Consider the following 13,450-nt stretch of genomic DNA (forward strand, 5'->3'; position numbering starts at 1 on the left):
CACTGATGAGAAAGCAGCAGATCACTGGAAAGAGCTCGCTGCTCACCACCTGACTCTCCCGAGCATGCCTCAATATGACCGAGGATCAGTTCATTATACTTGTTCTGGGAATGAAGCCTAATTTTTTTTCCTTAGTGGAAATCTAAGTTTGAGAAATGCACTAGAAAGATTCCTTTAGCGTACAGATAGATTTGTTCTCACTTGTGTTTCTTAAATATTTTCTTCAGCATCTGAACTTGATCCATCTGTCATTCATATATTTATTTGCTCATTTATCCTTCTGCTTTCTAGTAAGGGATACAAAGATTGTTGCACAAGTCACATGGGCCATGCAAGTGTGCTTGAAGGTGATATATGTGACTTTTTTAACATTGCATTTTCCATAGATTGTGAACACCTCATTAGAAGGATGTTGGTCCTAGATCCTTCCAAACGGCTAAGCATAGCTCAAATCAAGGAGCACAAGTGGATGCTCATAGAGGTTCCTGTACAGAGGCCTATTCTCTATCCACAAGAACAGGAAAATGAGCCATCCATTGGAGAGTTTAATGAGCAGGTTCTGCGACTGATGCACAGCCTTGGGATTGATCAGCAGAAGACTATTGAGGTAAAGTGATGGAGAAGTCCGCAGAAGTTTAAATGTTCTTCTGCATTTATGGCTTGAAGCTCCATGATCACACCTGTTCCTAGTCTTTTAGCACATCCATCCCCAGTGCCTAGGTACACTGCTCAGGGTTCCCTGAGGACTAACTACATCAGGCTCTATTTATAGTTAGTTAGTTAGTTAGTTAGTTGCTGTTATTCAATCTCTAAACCTCTTCCTTTACCCAAAACATTCAAGAAAAGAATTTTAGAGGATTAGGAAAAAGCCAAGATTGAAGCTTAAAAATACAAGGTAGAGGAGGCTGGGCATAGTGGGCACACTTTTAATCCCAGCACTGAGAGGCAGACAGGTCTCTGTGGGTTCCAGGATAGTCAGACTTTCAGAGTGAGACCCTGTCTTAGAAAAATACAGAGGAGAAAGTTTCTTCCAGAGTGAAACATGGATTTCATATCGATATTAGAATAGTTTATATGGACTACAAATATGGAGCAAGACTAAGGGCTGAGCCAGGAGCCAAAAAAAAAGGGGGAGTGAGATTGAAGACAGCTAGTAGGCTTGCAGTGAACCGGAGAAAACAGACAAGTAGGTTGTGATTTGGAAATATTAATGGTTATAGACTTAAGAACTCTTTAAGCCTGGAAATTTCCTTTTTGCTTTTTTTCTACCTAGTAGTTAGCATGCTTATAGGACAGATATAGTGTCTGCACAACAGCACCCAAAGCTGAAGAGTGCCTTAAGGAGACTGTTTCTTGTCACCTGTTGTAGCCATGAGCAAAACCAAACTTGCTCTCTTGCTTTGTGCATTGTGCACTCAGTGATGTTTTCTCATGCGTATCCTTGGAGTAGATCCTGGATGGCAGCTTCTGTGGGGTTCCTCTGACCTGCGGGATTTTGTTTTCACTGAGAGGTTTGTGGATCCATGTTGCCCCATACAGCACCCAGTAGATTGTCAGGTGGAATTAGAAGCCAAAAGAGAAGTTGTTTCTCTGTGGCATTGGCATCCCAGGAAAGCTGGCAGACTAATAACATGAACATTTTGGGAAGCAAGTTTATTTTCAAGGTTTCCAAAGGGTGGAGCTGCAAAAACAAGAGGAAAAGATTACCTAAGAATGCAGCCACACTGTCTCTCCATCTAGCATCCAGCTGTCACTCTCTAGCCCAAAGTAATTGCCAGAAAGTCCACAAAGGCTTTGTTCATTCACCAGAGCTTTCAATGATGTGAACTTTGACTGAAGCTATAAAGTTAGAAGTTTGGGCACAGGGAGTTGATCAACTTTACACCTAGTTACCACTGTGAGATAGGGCCATATCACAGCACTGGCAGCCACTGTGTGAAGCAGGGATGACATTTTCTCTTAATGCAGAAAAATTCATGGATCCCTGATAAAGAAATAGGACCAAACAGTCATTTAAAGATGTCCCCTTTGATGAATCTAGAGACCTGAAGTGTATGTCTTCCTGTCTGAATTCTAGAAAGGTTTTTTTACTCAGAGGTATACTTCACTACTGTATTTTTTAAGTACTTTGGTGTCTAAAATTATGGAAATGAAAATAACACTTCTAAAATCTTAAGCAAAAATTACTGTGGAAATTTATGTGAGTGGATCTCAGGGAGTTCACTTGGGCCAGTGCCCTTGGGCTGAACATCATGCCAGAGACTGTGCTTCCCTTCTTAGACATGAGACAGAAAGAAAAGGTTTTGTGATTTCATTTTCAGGATACCTGATTGTACCCTCTCTTTAAAAAAGTATAGACCCCTTTGTTGGTTTTCACAGTTCTCAGCCTTCAGCACCTGTTTTCTCTTTCAGTCTTTGCAAAACAAGAGCTACAATCACTTTGCTGCCATTTATTTCTTGTTGGTGGAACGTCTGAAATCACACAGGAGCAGTTTTCCTGTGGAGCAGAGACTTGATGGCCGCCAGCGCCGGCCTAGCACCATTGCTGAACAAACAGTTGCCAAGGTAACAACAGCCTGTAGCCTTTCGTCTCACTGTGCATGTGCCTTTTTATGTTGGACACAGTTCTTATCATTTGGTTCAAAAGGTTAGGATCTCATCTTCTACAGGTTTTTCTAGAAAGTTTCATCCACTATCATTCACTATATTCTTCCTCCTTTTAAGGGTTAACTTTATTTTCAGTTCTTTTCTTCTAAGAGATATTTTATCATTTAATCATTTACTAATATTGAGAATTAATGGAAATAGCCTGTACTTTCAGTTCATTTACAGAATTTTTTACAGATTAACCGTGTGCAAGCTGCTGTTATTAGGCACTCTTAAGAGTTTGGATGCATGGGACATCATCGTGGCTCTTGAAGCTATATCGTAGAAGCAAAGATACAACCAGAATAATCCTTCAAAGCAGGCTGAGGGCAAGGGAGAGAGGCTCAGAGGATAGGGAGCCTCATGGGAGAGATGACATGTAAAACAGGCTTTCATGAAGGTGTGAGACCTTGACAGGGACACACAGTACTGAAGACATTGTGACTAGAGAGGAAACACCCAGTGATGGACACAACTGCTCACATGAACCATTGTAGGTCTTGTTCCTAATAATTCAGCCTATTTGAACTGAAGTCTATAGAAATAAAAATTTAGACTGGTAAGTGGAAGCCATATTGTGAAAAGCTCTAAATGCCAAGGGTGACTTGTAGTGAAGAAGATAATGAGTTTCTGAAGGCCATAAGGTCTGGGAGATGGAGAGGGTGGTTTACTTAAGGAAGGCCAGGAGAAGGTTGCTTATTGTTGGTTTTGAGATAGGATCTCATAGGCTGGCTTAAAACTTGCTATATAGACTAGCTGGCCTTGAACTTACATTTACTTAACTGTCCTTCCCAAGTACTAGGATTAAAGGCATGTGCCATCATGCTCAGTCTTGGAAGAACAGAAATTTTTGAGAAATGCCTACACGATTCTCATACTAAGTGAGGTGCAGAATGCTGAAGATTTTGTGTGGTGCTGGGAGAAACAGGGACGAAGGCCAAGAAAGGCAGACCTTGTGTGAGCTTAGCTCTGATTTGGAGGTACAACTGCACTTAGTGGTTAAAAGCAGGAACATCAGAGCAAACCCCAGATTCTGAGCCTCACTTTTTAAAGTGGTAGTGATACTAAGTGCAGTGACAAGGTGAGCTGGTATCTGTAAAACCCAAGAACAGTACAAAGCCAATGCTGAGTGTCTGTTCCACAGCAGAGGTAGAGATGACCCTCTCACTGTCTTCAAAGGCCTGAGAGGGCACAGTGGGGTCATGGTTCAGCACCAGGAGAGGTTGTAATCTGAGCGGTCTCAGACTTATCTGTGTAGAGGTTAGAAAAGGAGAGCTTCTCCCAGACAGGGTGCTTCTGCTTCTGTAAGCAGCACTCGTAGTTCAGTGGGATTCTGATAGACAGGGACATGAGGAGCTTTTGCATTGGTTTCTATAGAACACGAAAAGGGAGGAGGATGAACATTTTTTGATTTCTAACAGGTGAATTATATATTTTTAATATCTTAAAAATAATGTAGTAATGCAAATGTGAGGGAGTACTACATCAATATGGCTCCAAATATCTGGATCAGAATATTTCTAAGCACTCGAGAATCTTCAAAATTGAATAGTACTGCTTTTAAGCAAGAGTGAAAGGGGGAAAAAAGAGCTCCTGAGCTGTGTTGATAGTAGTGAGCTGTAGTGACGTGCTTCCAAAGTACAAGTGTGGCCTAAGAAAGGGAGAGGAGGCAGGATGCCCAATGCAGGAACAGGCTTTTTCAGCTAAACTTCTTTATTCTTCTTAAGCATTCACAAGTGAGAGTGGTGAGGGCTTTCATCAGCAGTTGTTCCCCAGCACATGCATGTGTTATTGTACAAGGTATCCTTTCCTGTCTGTATGGTAAGCAAAGCCCTCAGATATCTCAACTTGTATTTGATTTGGCTTGAGGTACAGGTGTATAGTATACGTGGCTTCTTTTGCTTGCTAACTTTGTTACTGCCAAGCACGCCACATGTTCTTTTCATTGTACACATTGGCCAGGTCAGCATCAAACTGTGCATACTGTAATTTCTGATGTGTCCAGTTCTAATAGAAGGCTTCCCAGCTTACCAACTGACTTGTTGAAAGTGCCTTCTGGGTCCTCTAACAAGAAGGACCCACAGATGAAAAAATGTTCCCTGCCCTCTATGTTTTAATGTGCCTTGTTTAAAAAACTGATTTCTCTGTTTATTTGGATATAAAAGTTTTAATAGAGCATCTTTGTTTTAATTCTCTGATTTTTTTGGTTTGTTTAAAGAGAATAGATCACTTGTTCCCTGACATTGCAATAAACAAAGCTGAGAAAACAGCATGCTCTAATACAGAGACCACACACACTATAGATACGCAGACCTTAAGTTCCATATAGAGGTGAATGATTTTACTCAGGTAAGAATTTCTCAGATCCTATGTTCGTAAATATAAAAGGAAAATGGTGCCTCCTTAATACGATTACTACCAAGGGCTGGAGAGATGACTCAGAGGTTAAGAGCACTGACTGCTCTTCCAGAGGTCTGAATTCAAGTCCTAGTAACCACATGGTGGCTCACCACCATCCCAATGTCCTCTTCTGGTGTGTCTGAAGACAACTACAATGTACGCAAATAAAAAATAAGTAAATAAATCTTTATTCCTCCCTCCCCCAAAAAGTAGAGGTTGTTGCCAAGATAAAACTAGTCAACCTGTGAGGACAGTTGCATTCAGCAAAGCACTGCTCCCATCTGCAAGGCAGTGTCACAGCCACTGAGGCCCCTGAAATACCCAGGAGCCAAGCCACGCTCATAGGCAGTTGTTAGTTTAGTCTCCCTTGTTATTTTGCAGACAACACTCACCGTGGATGCTCTCGCTGTAGGCCAGTACTCTCCTTCACTGTGTGCCATGCCAGAAATGTCAGGCAGCAATTTAGGAAAGGAACACTCTTAACTTTCTCTCATCAACCCTAATTACTAGTTTTTAACAACACTCCTACTTCAAGTTTGTATCAGCTTCAAGCAGGTGAAGATGAAATGGTTGTCTCTCTTCTCTAATTGCTGATTAGAGGCTGCTCCACAATCATAGAACAATGCTCACTTTTAAGCTGTTTGGGTTGCCATAGCAAAATGCCGGATGAACATTTACTTTCTCATGGCTACGGAGGCTCAAGACAAGTCATCAGGTGCCTGCAGTGAGTTTCTACCACAGCTCTCTTCTAAGCTAATAGATGGCCGCCCCCTGCAGTGCCCCCTTAGCACATGGGTTATGGGGAAACCCTGTGTGTCTTCAAAGGCCTGGGACTTTGTGGCCAGGAGGGACAACATAGTAACATTCGCTCACCGCATTTAATTTGAGAATGCCTTTGTGCTTGACATCCTCCCTGATTAAAAAGGACAGTTTTCGCCCAGTGCTGAGGATTGAATCCAGGGCTTTGTAGGTCCTTGTTAAATATTCAACCATGCCACATCTCAGCTTCTGAAAGACAGTCAGCTCACACAGACTTGTAAAACACATCATTCTGTTTCCTAGGAAGTGTCACACCAAAATATTATTCTTCAATATAAGTTCATAGTCAATTTCTGTAGTCCAAGTCAAATGTAAAATTTGTGGAAGAAACCAGGTATGACAGTGTGCCTAGAATCCTAGCACTGAGGAGCCTGAGGCAGGAGGATTAAGGTATCAGTACCAGCTAGAACTCCAAAATAAGACCTTACCTCCAAAAAAGGAAAAGAAAGGAAAGTTGTCAAGGAAAATGTGATGTGCTTAATCTGATACAGCTCTGTCCACCCTAAGAATTAGGGAAACAGGATGGAGATGGAACAGCCTATGATCAGATATAGTATCTCATTTCCAGTGGAGTATCTTCAGGTAAGGTATCCCCTGCTCTCAGACAGAAATAACAGGTTAAGAAATTGAGGAAATAGAAATCAAACTTTTTATTTTACCCTTTAATTGAAAGTTGGTGATTGGGTACCAATATACTAAATGTACATTTATTAGGAAATGTTGTGTGATAGCCAGAGAGATGCCCAAGATATACAATATAAGCCCAAAGAAATATGACGGGCAAGAAGCTGGTCCTCTGTCATGTTCAGAGTCACAGCACTGTTTCCCATCCACTGGACACCTGGCAACTTGCTGTTGTTTTATTCTTTCTTTCATGCAACATATCTGATATTAGTATCACAATGTATCCTACCTAAAGTATATTTTAGGTATACTCATTTTTTGCATACCTCATCCTTAAAAATTATCAATTTAGCTGAACATGATGTCTTTAGTCCCAACAATTGGGAGGTAGAAGCTATTGGATATCTGTAAGGTCCAGACTAGCCTGGGTTACACAGTGAGTTCCAAGGCTGCATGGAGAAATCCTGTCTCAAAAACAAAGAACAGCAAAAATTATCTTAAACTTCCAGCTGGAAGCCACAAGAGACTGGCTGACTGCAAAACTGCATTTGCTTTCTGTCCACTTATTTTGTCCTCGGGGTCATTTTGAGACTGGGAGGAGGAGATTTATGATGGCGAGGCTGAGGAGTTCACATGGTACCTCTCAGCCTTAACTTTGCTATGAAGTGGGTCTTACACCCATTTTTATGAGTTAAGAAAAGATTCAGAGAAAGTTAAATTGCCTGATTAAAGTCATCATGGAAACAATAAGTGATAGATCCACAAATCAAACCCATACCTTGAAAAAAGAAATTACAATTTCATGTGGTTTTGTCCCCTTGTTTATCTGAATTTAACAGTCACCATCCTGCATCTTCTGTCATAACTGTAGCAGGGAAAACAGAGGCCATGCTTCTTCCTATGGGAGTCTGGTATGACGATTGTCCCCCAAATGTATCACAGTGTCTGTTATGTTCAAAGCACATCTAAGTCATTATTCTGCCGGTTTCTAGGCTGTGGATAGAAGGGGAGTTGTCAGGCCTTGTTTATTTACAGCACTGACAAAGGAGACAGAAGAAGGTTATGCACCACCCATGGGAAGCCAGAGTGTGGTAGTGCGCGCCTGATACCCCACCACTTAAGAGATACAAGCAGTCGGCCCAGAGTGTGTAAGAAAGAAAGACAGAAATAGACCCAAGCTCTGTGGAGCAGGCTGGTCCCAGGAATGGAACTCTGCAGCATTTCTCCTGTCACTCTAGCAGGCTCTATTCAGTCTGCATCTTCTCAAAAGAAAGGGACCTTCTTGTCACCCTGAGTAGCCACTTCTGTCTTCTTCCGCTTCTCATGGGGAAGGGAAGTAGGAAAATAGAATTACTTCCTATACTTATATTTTACTAGCTATGGGGCTTGAGTATGTCTGTACCTCCTTGTTGAGTTCCTATAGGCCTTTGTTTTTTCCTTTCCAGGTAGCATATTTTTAAAAAAGAAAAAAAGTTTATTGAATTGAGACAAAGACCATTCTTTGATTCCTTACAAAGGCTATCTTGTTGCCTGTGTGAAAGATTATCGTTATGAGACAGGAAACAAATTCTGTATGATTTATTTGAGAATATGTGATTAGTGAGACTTAAAATTCAGTGTTTATCACATATGTGTGCATGTAAACACATACACACACAATCAAGTCTTTTCTAGAGTTCCAGCAAATAACCCTTTTGTTCCAAGAGCAGTGAGCATATTCGTTCCCACACTGTCTGTTCTTGCCATATTTTCAGGCACAAACTGTGGGGCTACCAGTGACCTTGCATCCACCGAACGTGAGACTGATGCGATCTACCCTCCTCCCACAGGCATCCAATGTGGAGGCCTTTTCATTTCCAACATCCAGCTGTCAAGCAGAAGCTGCCTTTATGGAGGAAGAGTGTGTCGACACTCCAAAGGTACAGTGGGTGTTGTGCTTGCGATGCAGTGCAGAGTGCCTGGGGGCCTCAGTTTGATACACAGTGTCATTGTATGGTTTTGTTGCTTCGGTGAAGAATTTTATCAAAATGTTCAGAGATCAGCTCTCATCATTTAAGTAACAACTCCAGGCCATATAAGCCTTTACTTCTTCCTTCCCTAACCAGTTCCTCTTCTTTCCCAAGTTTTAAAGATTCTTCATAAACGTTTGAGTGCATGACTGGGTCAGGAGGTTGGCTGACTCTTCAGTAGTTATGATTTTAAAAACAAAATGTTACTTATTGTGCTGAGTTTCACTTTGTTGTTGTGTTCTTTCTGCACAGCAAACCATAAATACAAAGTATAGAATCTCTCTCTGACTGAGTAAACATCCTTCTTGATCCAGCCTGGGCATGCTTAAAGGGTTTATTTTGCATTTGGTTTATTGCATAAAGTGGACTGTCAGGATATAAAAGATGACTGCTTTTTTCATGCAGTGTACTCCTTTTGACTTGTAATATAAGTGGTGTATACACAGTACCAAGTGCTGTAGAGATGACCAGGCTATAGGAAACAGTGTCCTAAAAGCATTGGGGGGGGGGGGTTGTTCAGGCTGCTTCGCTCCGCTGCGTGAATTGGGGCAAGGAGAATTTCATTTTGCTCTGTATAAAACTATGTTCTATGTATGTATTTTAGGATGCCGTTGTGACATTTAAGTAAGATAATCTGTGTGGTTTAGGGTAGATTTTAAATAGTCAACAAATACTGTTTTCCCATATCTTACCCTCTTTAGGTTAACAAAAAGATGAATGAGACATGAACTTGCCTAATACCCTACTAGACTGTGGTCTAACAAAAATTGTATAGAAGTAACACAGCAGGCCAGTTATTGAATAAACTGATGAAGTGTCACATAGTGGGATATAAATCAAATGAACCTAGAAAGAAGCAGGGGGATTGATTTTGTACTTGATCAGGAAAATTTGGGAGTAACTCTCAGAACCAGAGTTGGAAAGTAGACTACAATCCATGTGGCTAGCAGCTAGGGCAGGGCTTTGTCAGTGAAGGGAGCGTGCTGTAGATAGCAGGCCCATCTAAACCAGCTGCTCCTCTGAGGAGGAGGGCACGAGAAGGGAAACTGTACAAGTGAAAATGTGTGTGTTCACTTTGAAGGGCAAGCAAGCAGGTCAGTTCTCTGGGCAGTGTTTCAGGTGTGGAACTGGTGAATTATTGAGTGGGACAGCTGATAGAATAGTCAGACACCAGCTGAAGACCTGAGCAAGGAGACACTGCATGCGTGCTGGTCTTGAAGACGGTCTGAATGGTTCTCCAGCAGACAGGCAAGGGCGCAAAGACAATGGGTCCAGGAGGGAGACAATACAGGGCCTGAAATATGAGAATGTTCATGAAATAGGAGGGGGGGATGGTAACAGTGGGGTTGAGAGGGTAGTACTCCAGGCCTAGAAATGGGATGGCAAATGCCATTCAGTTAAGACCTCTGGATGTCAGGCCCAGAAGTTGCATGGGCTTTGTGGAGCACAGTGACAGTGGCAGCTCCATACCAGACTGTCACAACAGGTGGTAAGCCAACTTGCTATACAGGAATAGTTACTGTCCAGCCCTAAAGAGGAGTCTATTTCCTATGGACAGTCTGTTTTCTATGCCTGTGTTTGCCTCGAAATACACATTAGTGATAAATTCATGCTAAGCATTTAGACATAAAATAGGGCAGCATAATTCATTTTTATGATCTAATTCTCTTGAAGAAATTAAAATGCAGTGTGTTGAAGTCTTGCCTGTAAGGGCATCAGGCCCAAAACACAGATTGGGCACTGTCTGCTATAATATATAGGGCAAGCTATTTTTAAAGCTTGTGATTGTTGTAGTTACTAGGAAACAGACAGGAAATGGTTTGCAGAAGATACAGACATTGCTAGATGGTATATTCACATTTGTAGGAGTGAGAGTCAACCTGGAACTGGCCCCAGCACTGCCATTGACACCCTGAAACTCAGAATGGGCCATAAACATCTCCAGGACTGATATCGATCATTTTGTTATATCCTTCCAACTACCTTTCTTTGAGGCCCATAAATAAATGCATACACCAAAGAATCTTTCAGTTCCCTTGTTCATATGGCTTCATAATCATTCACTATAGCCCAGTTGTTTTCTGAAAGATTATCATAGCTGTATGTATTGATAATTTCATTTCTACTTGCAATCCAGACTTAGTATTATATGTTTAAAAACAGATCACCTCTCATTCCCTTAATTGTTAGTAAAAATCACTGAAGGAGTCTGACTTGAAACTCTGACTTGGGATTTCTGGGACAGGAGGGGAAGGCATTTTTCTGAGCAGTAACTGAGACCCTAAGGACATAGAGCCCATGGTAGGAGACAGTTGCGCAAACTGTGTAGAGTACATCTCCCATGTATATACATTTCAGTCCATTTGTAATTAAAGACTATAATAAAACGATTCCAAATTCACACCTTTACTAGCTGGTTGAAAATGCAAGTGTCACCCCTACACATTTGTAGCAAATGTGCATCTTGGTCCTCAGGTGGGTTCCCTAACAAGTGGAGCGGGGGATGGGGGGATATATGACTGCTCCCTGCCACCAGATCCCCTTCCCCACCTGGACTGCCTTGCAGGGCCTCAGCAGGGGAGGGTTTGATTAGTCCCAGTGTGGGATGGTAGCCAAGGGGGTTCTTCCTTCAATGAGGAGAAATGGAGGAGGTAATGGGGGTGCAATTTGTAAGTTCTGGACTGGGAGGACAGTAGGGGGGTTGGGGAGCTGCGATTGGGGTGTAAAGTGAATAAAAAATAAATTATTGGGAGGAAAAAGAAAATGCAGGTGTAGCAGACTCATTCCATGTGTAATTACACCTTGGTAACTGCATTATGAAAGCCATATACATGAGAGAAGGCTGGAAAGCAAGCCTGACTCTTAGTAAGGCTAAGTTCTAGGGGCTGTAGGGAGAAATTTCACTTTCACTTCAAATTTAAAATTTAAAATTATAATTTGAAGTAAAAACATAAAAATAAAACCTATCATGAAAATTATGTATGACAATGTCAAGAGAATAAAGATAAAATTAATTTAGCTATAATTCACTACTCAAAAAAAATTGGTAGGTAAGGTATAGAATAGTTCAATGGGTGAAAAGACTATTAAAATTATTTCCTATTATGTGTAATTTTGTATCTTCTGTATCTAACAGTATATCTTGAAAATGTTTCTCATGTCATGAAGTAGTCTTTACAAGCATAAGTTTTAACAATTGTGCAAGTCACTGTTTTGTATATTTCTTTATTCAACTACTCCCTTCTTGTTGTACACAGTTATTTCCCTTGCATTCTTAAATAGGCTTATGGTGAATAATTTTACTTCTGAGTGTCTAGCTCTTCTGCCCTGTTATTTAAGGGTAGGGTTCTAAGCTGAGTGTGAGGGATACATAGAACTGGCACTGAGTGTAATGAGACAGGAGAACACAGAGGTGCTGTGGGCATGCGCACAGGGGCGCCATCTTTAAAAAGACGCTTCTAGCATTGGAGTTCTTTCTTTCTTTCTTTCTTTCTTTCTTTCTTTCTTTCTTTCTTTCTTCCTTTCTTTCTTTCTTTGCCTGTTTAATTTGACTCAGGCAGGAAAAAAGTGTAGTAGTTTTATTCTTATGCTTTTTTATTGAAAAGCACTCTGCTTTGTTTAAAAAAAATAGCAACAAAGTATATTGAATTCTAAAAGAAATCTTTTTCTGAATTATATTAGTTGACTCTTCCAACAACTTTACAGCTGTTTTACAAATGGAGTTGGGGGTGGGGAGCTTGGGTAGAGCCTGAACAACTAACTTGTCAGAGATCAGGCTTAGGTTTGAGCTCCAGCACCTGCTCAGTATGTGCCACATTTGCCAGGGACATGGAATACAATTAAATAGGGTCCATTGCTCTTCTCCAAACTCAGTAGCTTATATTATGCTTGGTGTATTGTATAAACCTATTCATGGAATACCCTAAAATATACACAAAATACCATAGGCTGAGTAGCTTAAACAACAGAAATGATGTTTCTCATAGTTCTGAAGGCCAGAGGGCAAGATAGTGTTAGTTCCAGCTAGTTCTAAGAAATTATGAAGTCTTCCTGTTTTTTAGACAGCCACCTTCTCACTCTGTCTTTAGATATCACACAGCCTTTCCTGTGTGCCCATGGGACAACTGGGAACAAGCTCTCTGATGTCTCTCCTTGTGACCTCAGACATTTAACCCTCCTGACTTGGCCTCCTGAGTGCTAAGATTATAGGTATGCAGCACCACAGCTGGTTTAGTATGTCTTTTCTTATTTTGTTATTTAAAGATGTAGCTTATTTTTAATTATGGTTCTGTGTATTTGTTTGTCCCTGTGGGCATGTAATGCTGTGCCCATAGAGGCCAGAGGGTTCAGTTCCCCTGGAGGTAGAATCACAGGCACTGTGAGCTCTTAACATAAGTGCAGGGAGCTCAACTTGGATCCTCTGCAAGAGCAGCAGCATACATCGAACTGCTGAGTGGTCTCTGTAGCACTCCCCCATGTGTCTTTTCTTATAAAGATACCGTTCCTGTTAGGTCAGGGCTCCACTCATTTACAGGCCCTGTCTCCAAATTCAACCACCTTGGGAATTAGGTATTTAGAGAGGCAGGCTCGCTCGCTTTCTCAGTCAGTGCTGAAGCCTCAGATGACTTTGAATGCTTTGCATATAGCACCTATTGCATATGAGGTCTCTGAAACAAAATTATACATTTTAGCCACATCTTAAAATCTTGTCATTTGATCTGTCTAGAGTATTTCTAGAGCATAATATCTTATTTCAAGCGGCTTATGGCATGTATATAGATTAACCCAAGTTTTTAGTATACAGTCTTGTATACAGTCTTAGTAGATGGCTAAGGAGCATCGAAGTGTGAGTTCTCAGTCATTCTTCCTTGCAAGAAGACAGTGAAATACACCAAAAGGAGGAACATACCTGGATTCTTTTACATCGAATCCCTTGGTAACGTAGTTTGTTG

General features: G+C 41.2%; 1 protein-coding gene across 5 annotated transcripts in view; it reads left to right on the plus strand.

Annotated features, from left to right (window-relative positions):
* Positions 1-13,450, plus strand: part of Sik2 (salt inducible kinase 2) — a 113,614-nt gene that overhangs the window by 88,691 nt on the left and 11,473 nt on the right. For 3 of the 5 annotated variants that reach the window (XR_007978832.1, XM_052188356.1, XM_052188355.1), the window contains exons 7-9: positions 387-607; positions 2,413-2,565; positions 8,244-8,408. Coding sequence is in view for 4 of the 5 variants with exons in the window: in XM_052188356.1 (XP_052044316.1) it covers positions 387-607; positions 2,413-2,565; positions 8,244-8,408 (539 nt within the window). In the remaining variant the exon portion in view is untranslated. The remainder of the gene's footprint in view (positions 1-386; positions 608-2,412; positions 2,566-8,243; positions 8,409-13,450) is intronic. The other 2 variants (XM_052188359.1, XM_052188358.1) reach the window with 1 other exon arrangement.

This window comes from Apodemus sylvaticus, chromosome 7 (assembly GCF_947179515.1).
Source record: "Apodemus sylvaticus chromosome 7, mApoSyl1.1, whole genome shotgun sequence".
In the NCBI taxonomy this organism is placed as follows: Eukaryota; Metazoa; Chordata; class Mammalia; order Rodentia; family Muridae; genus Apodemus; species Apodemus sylvaticus.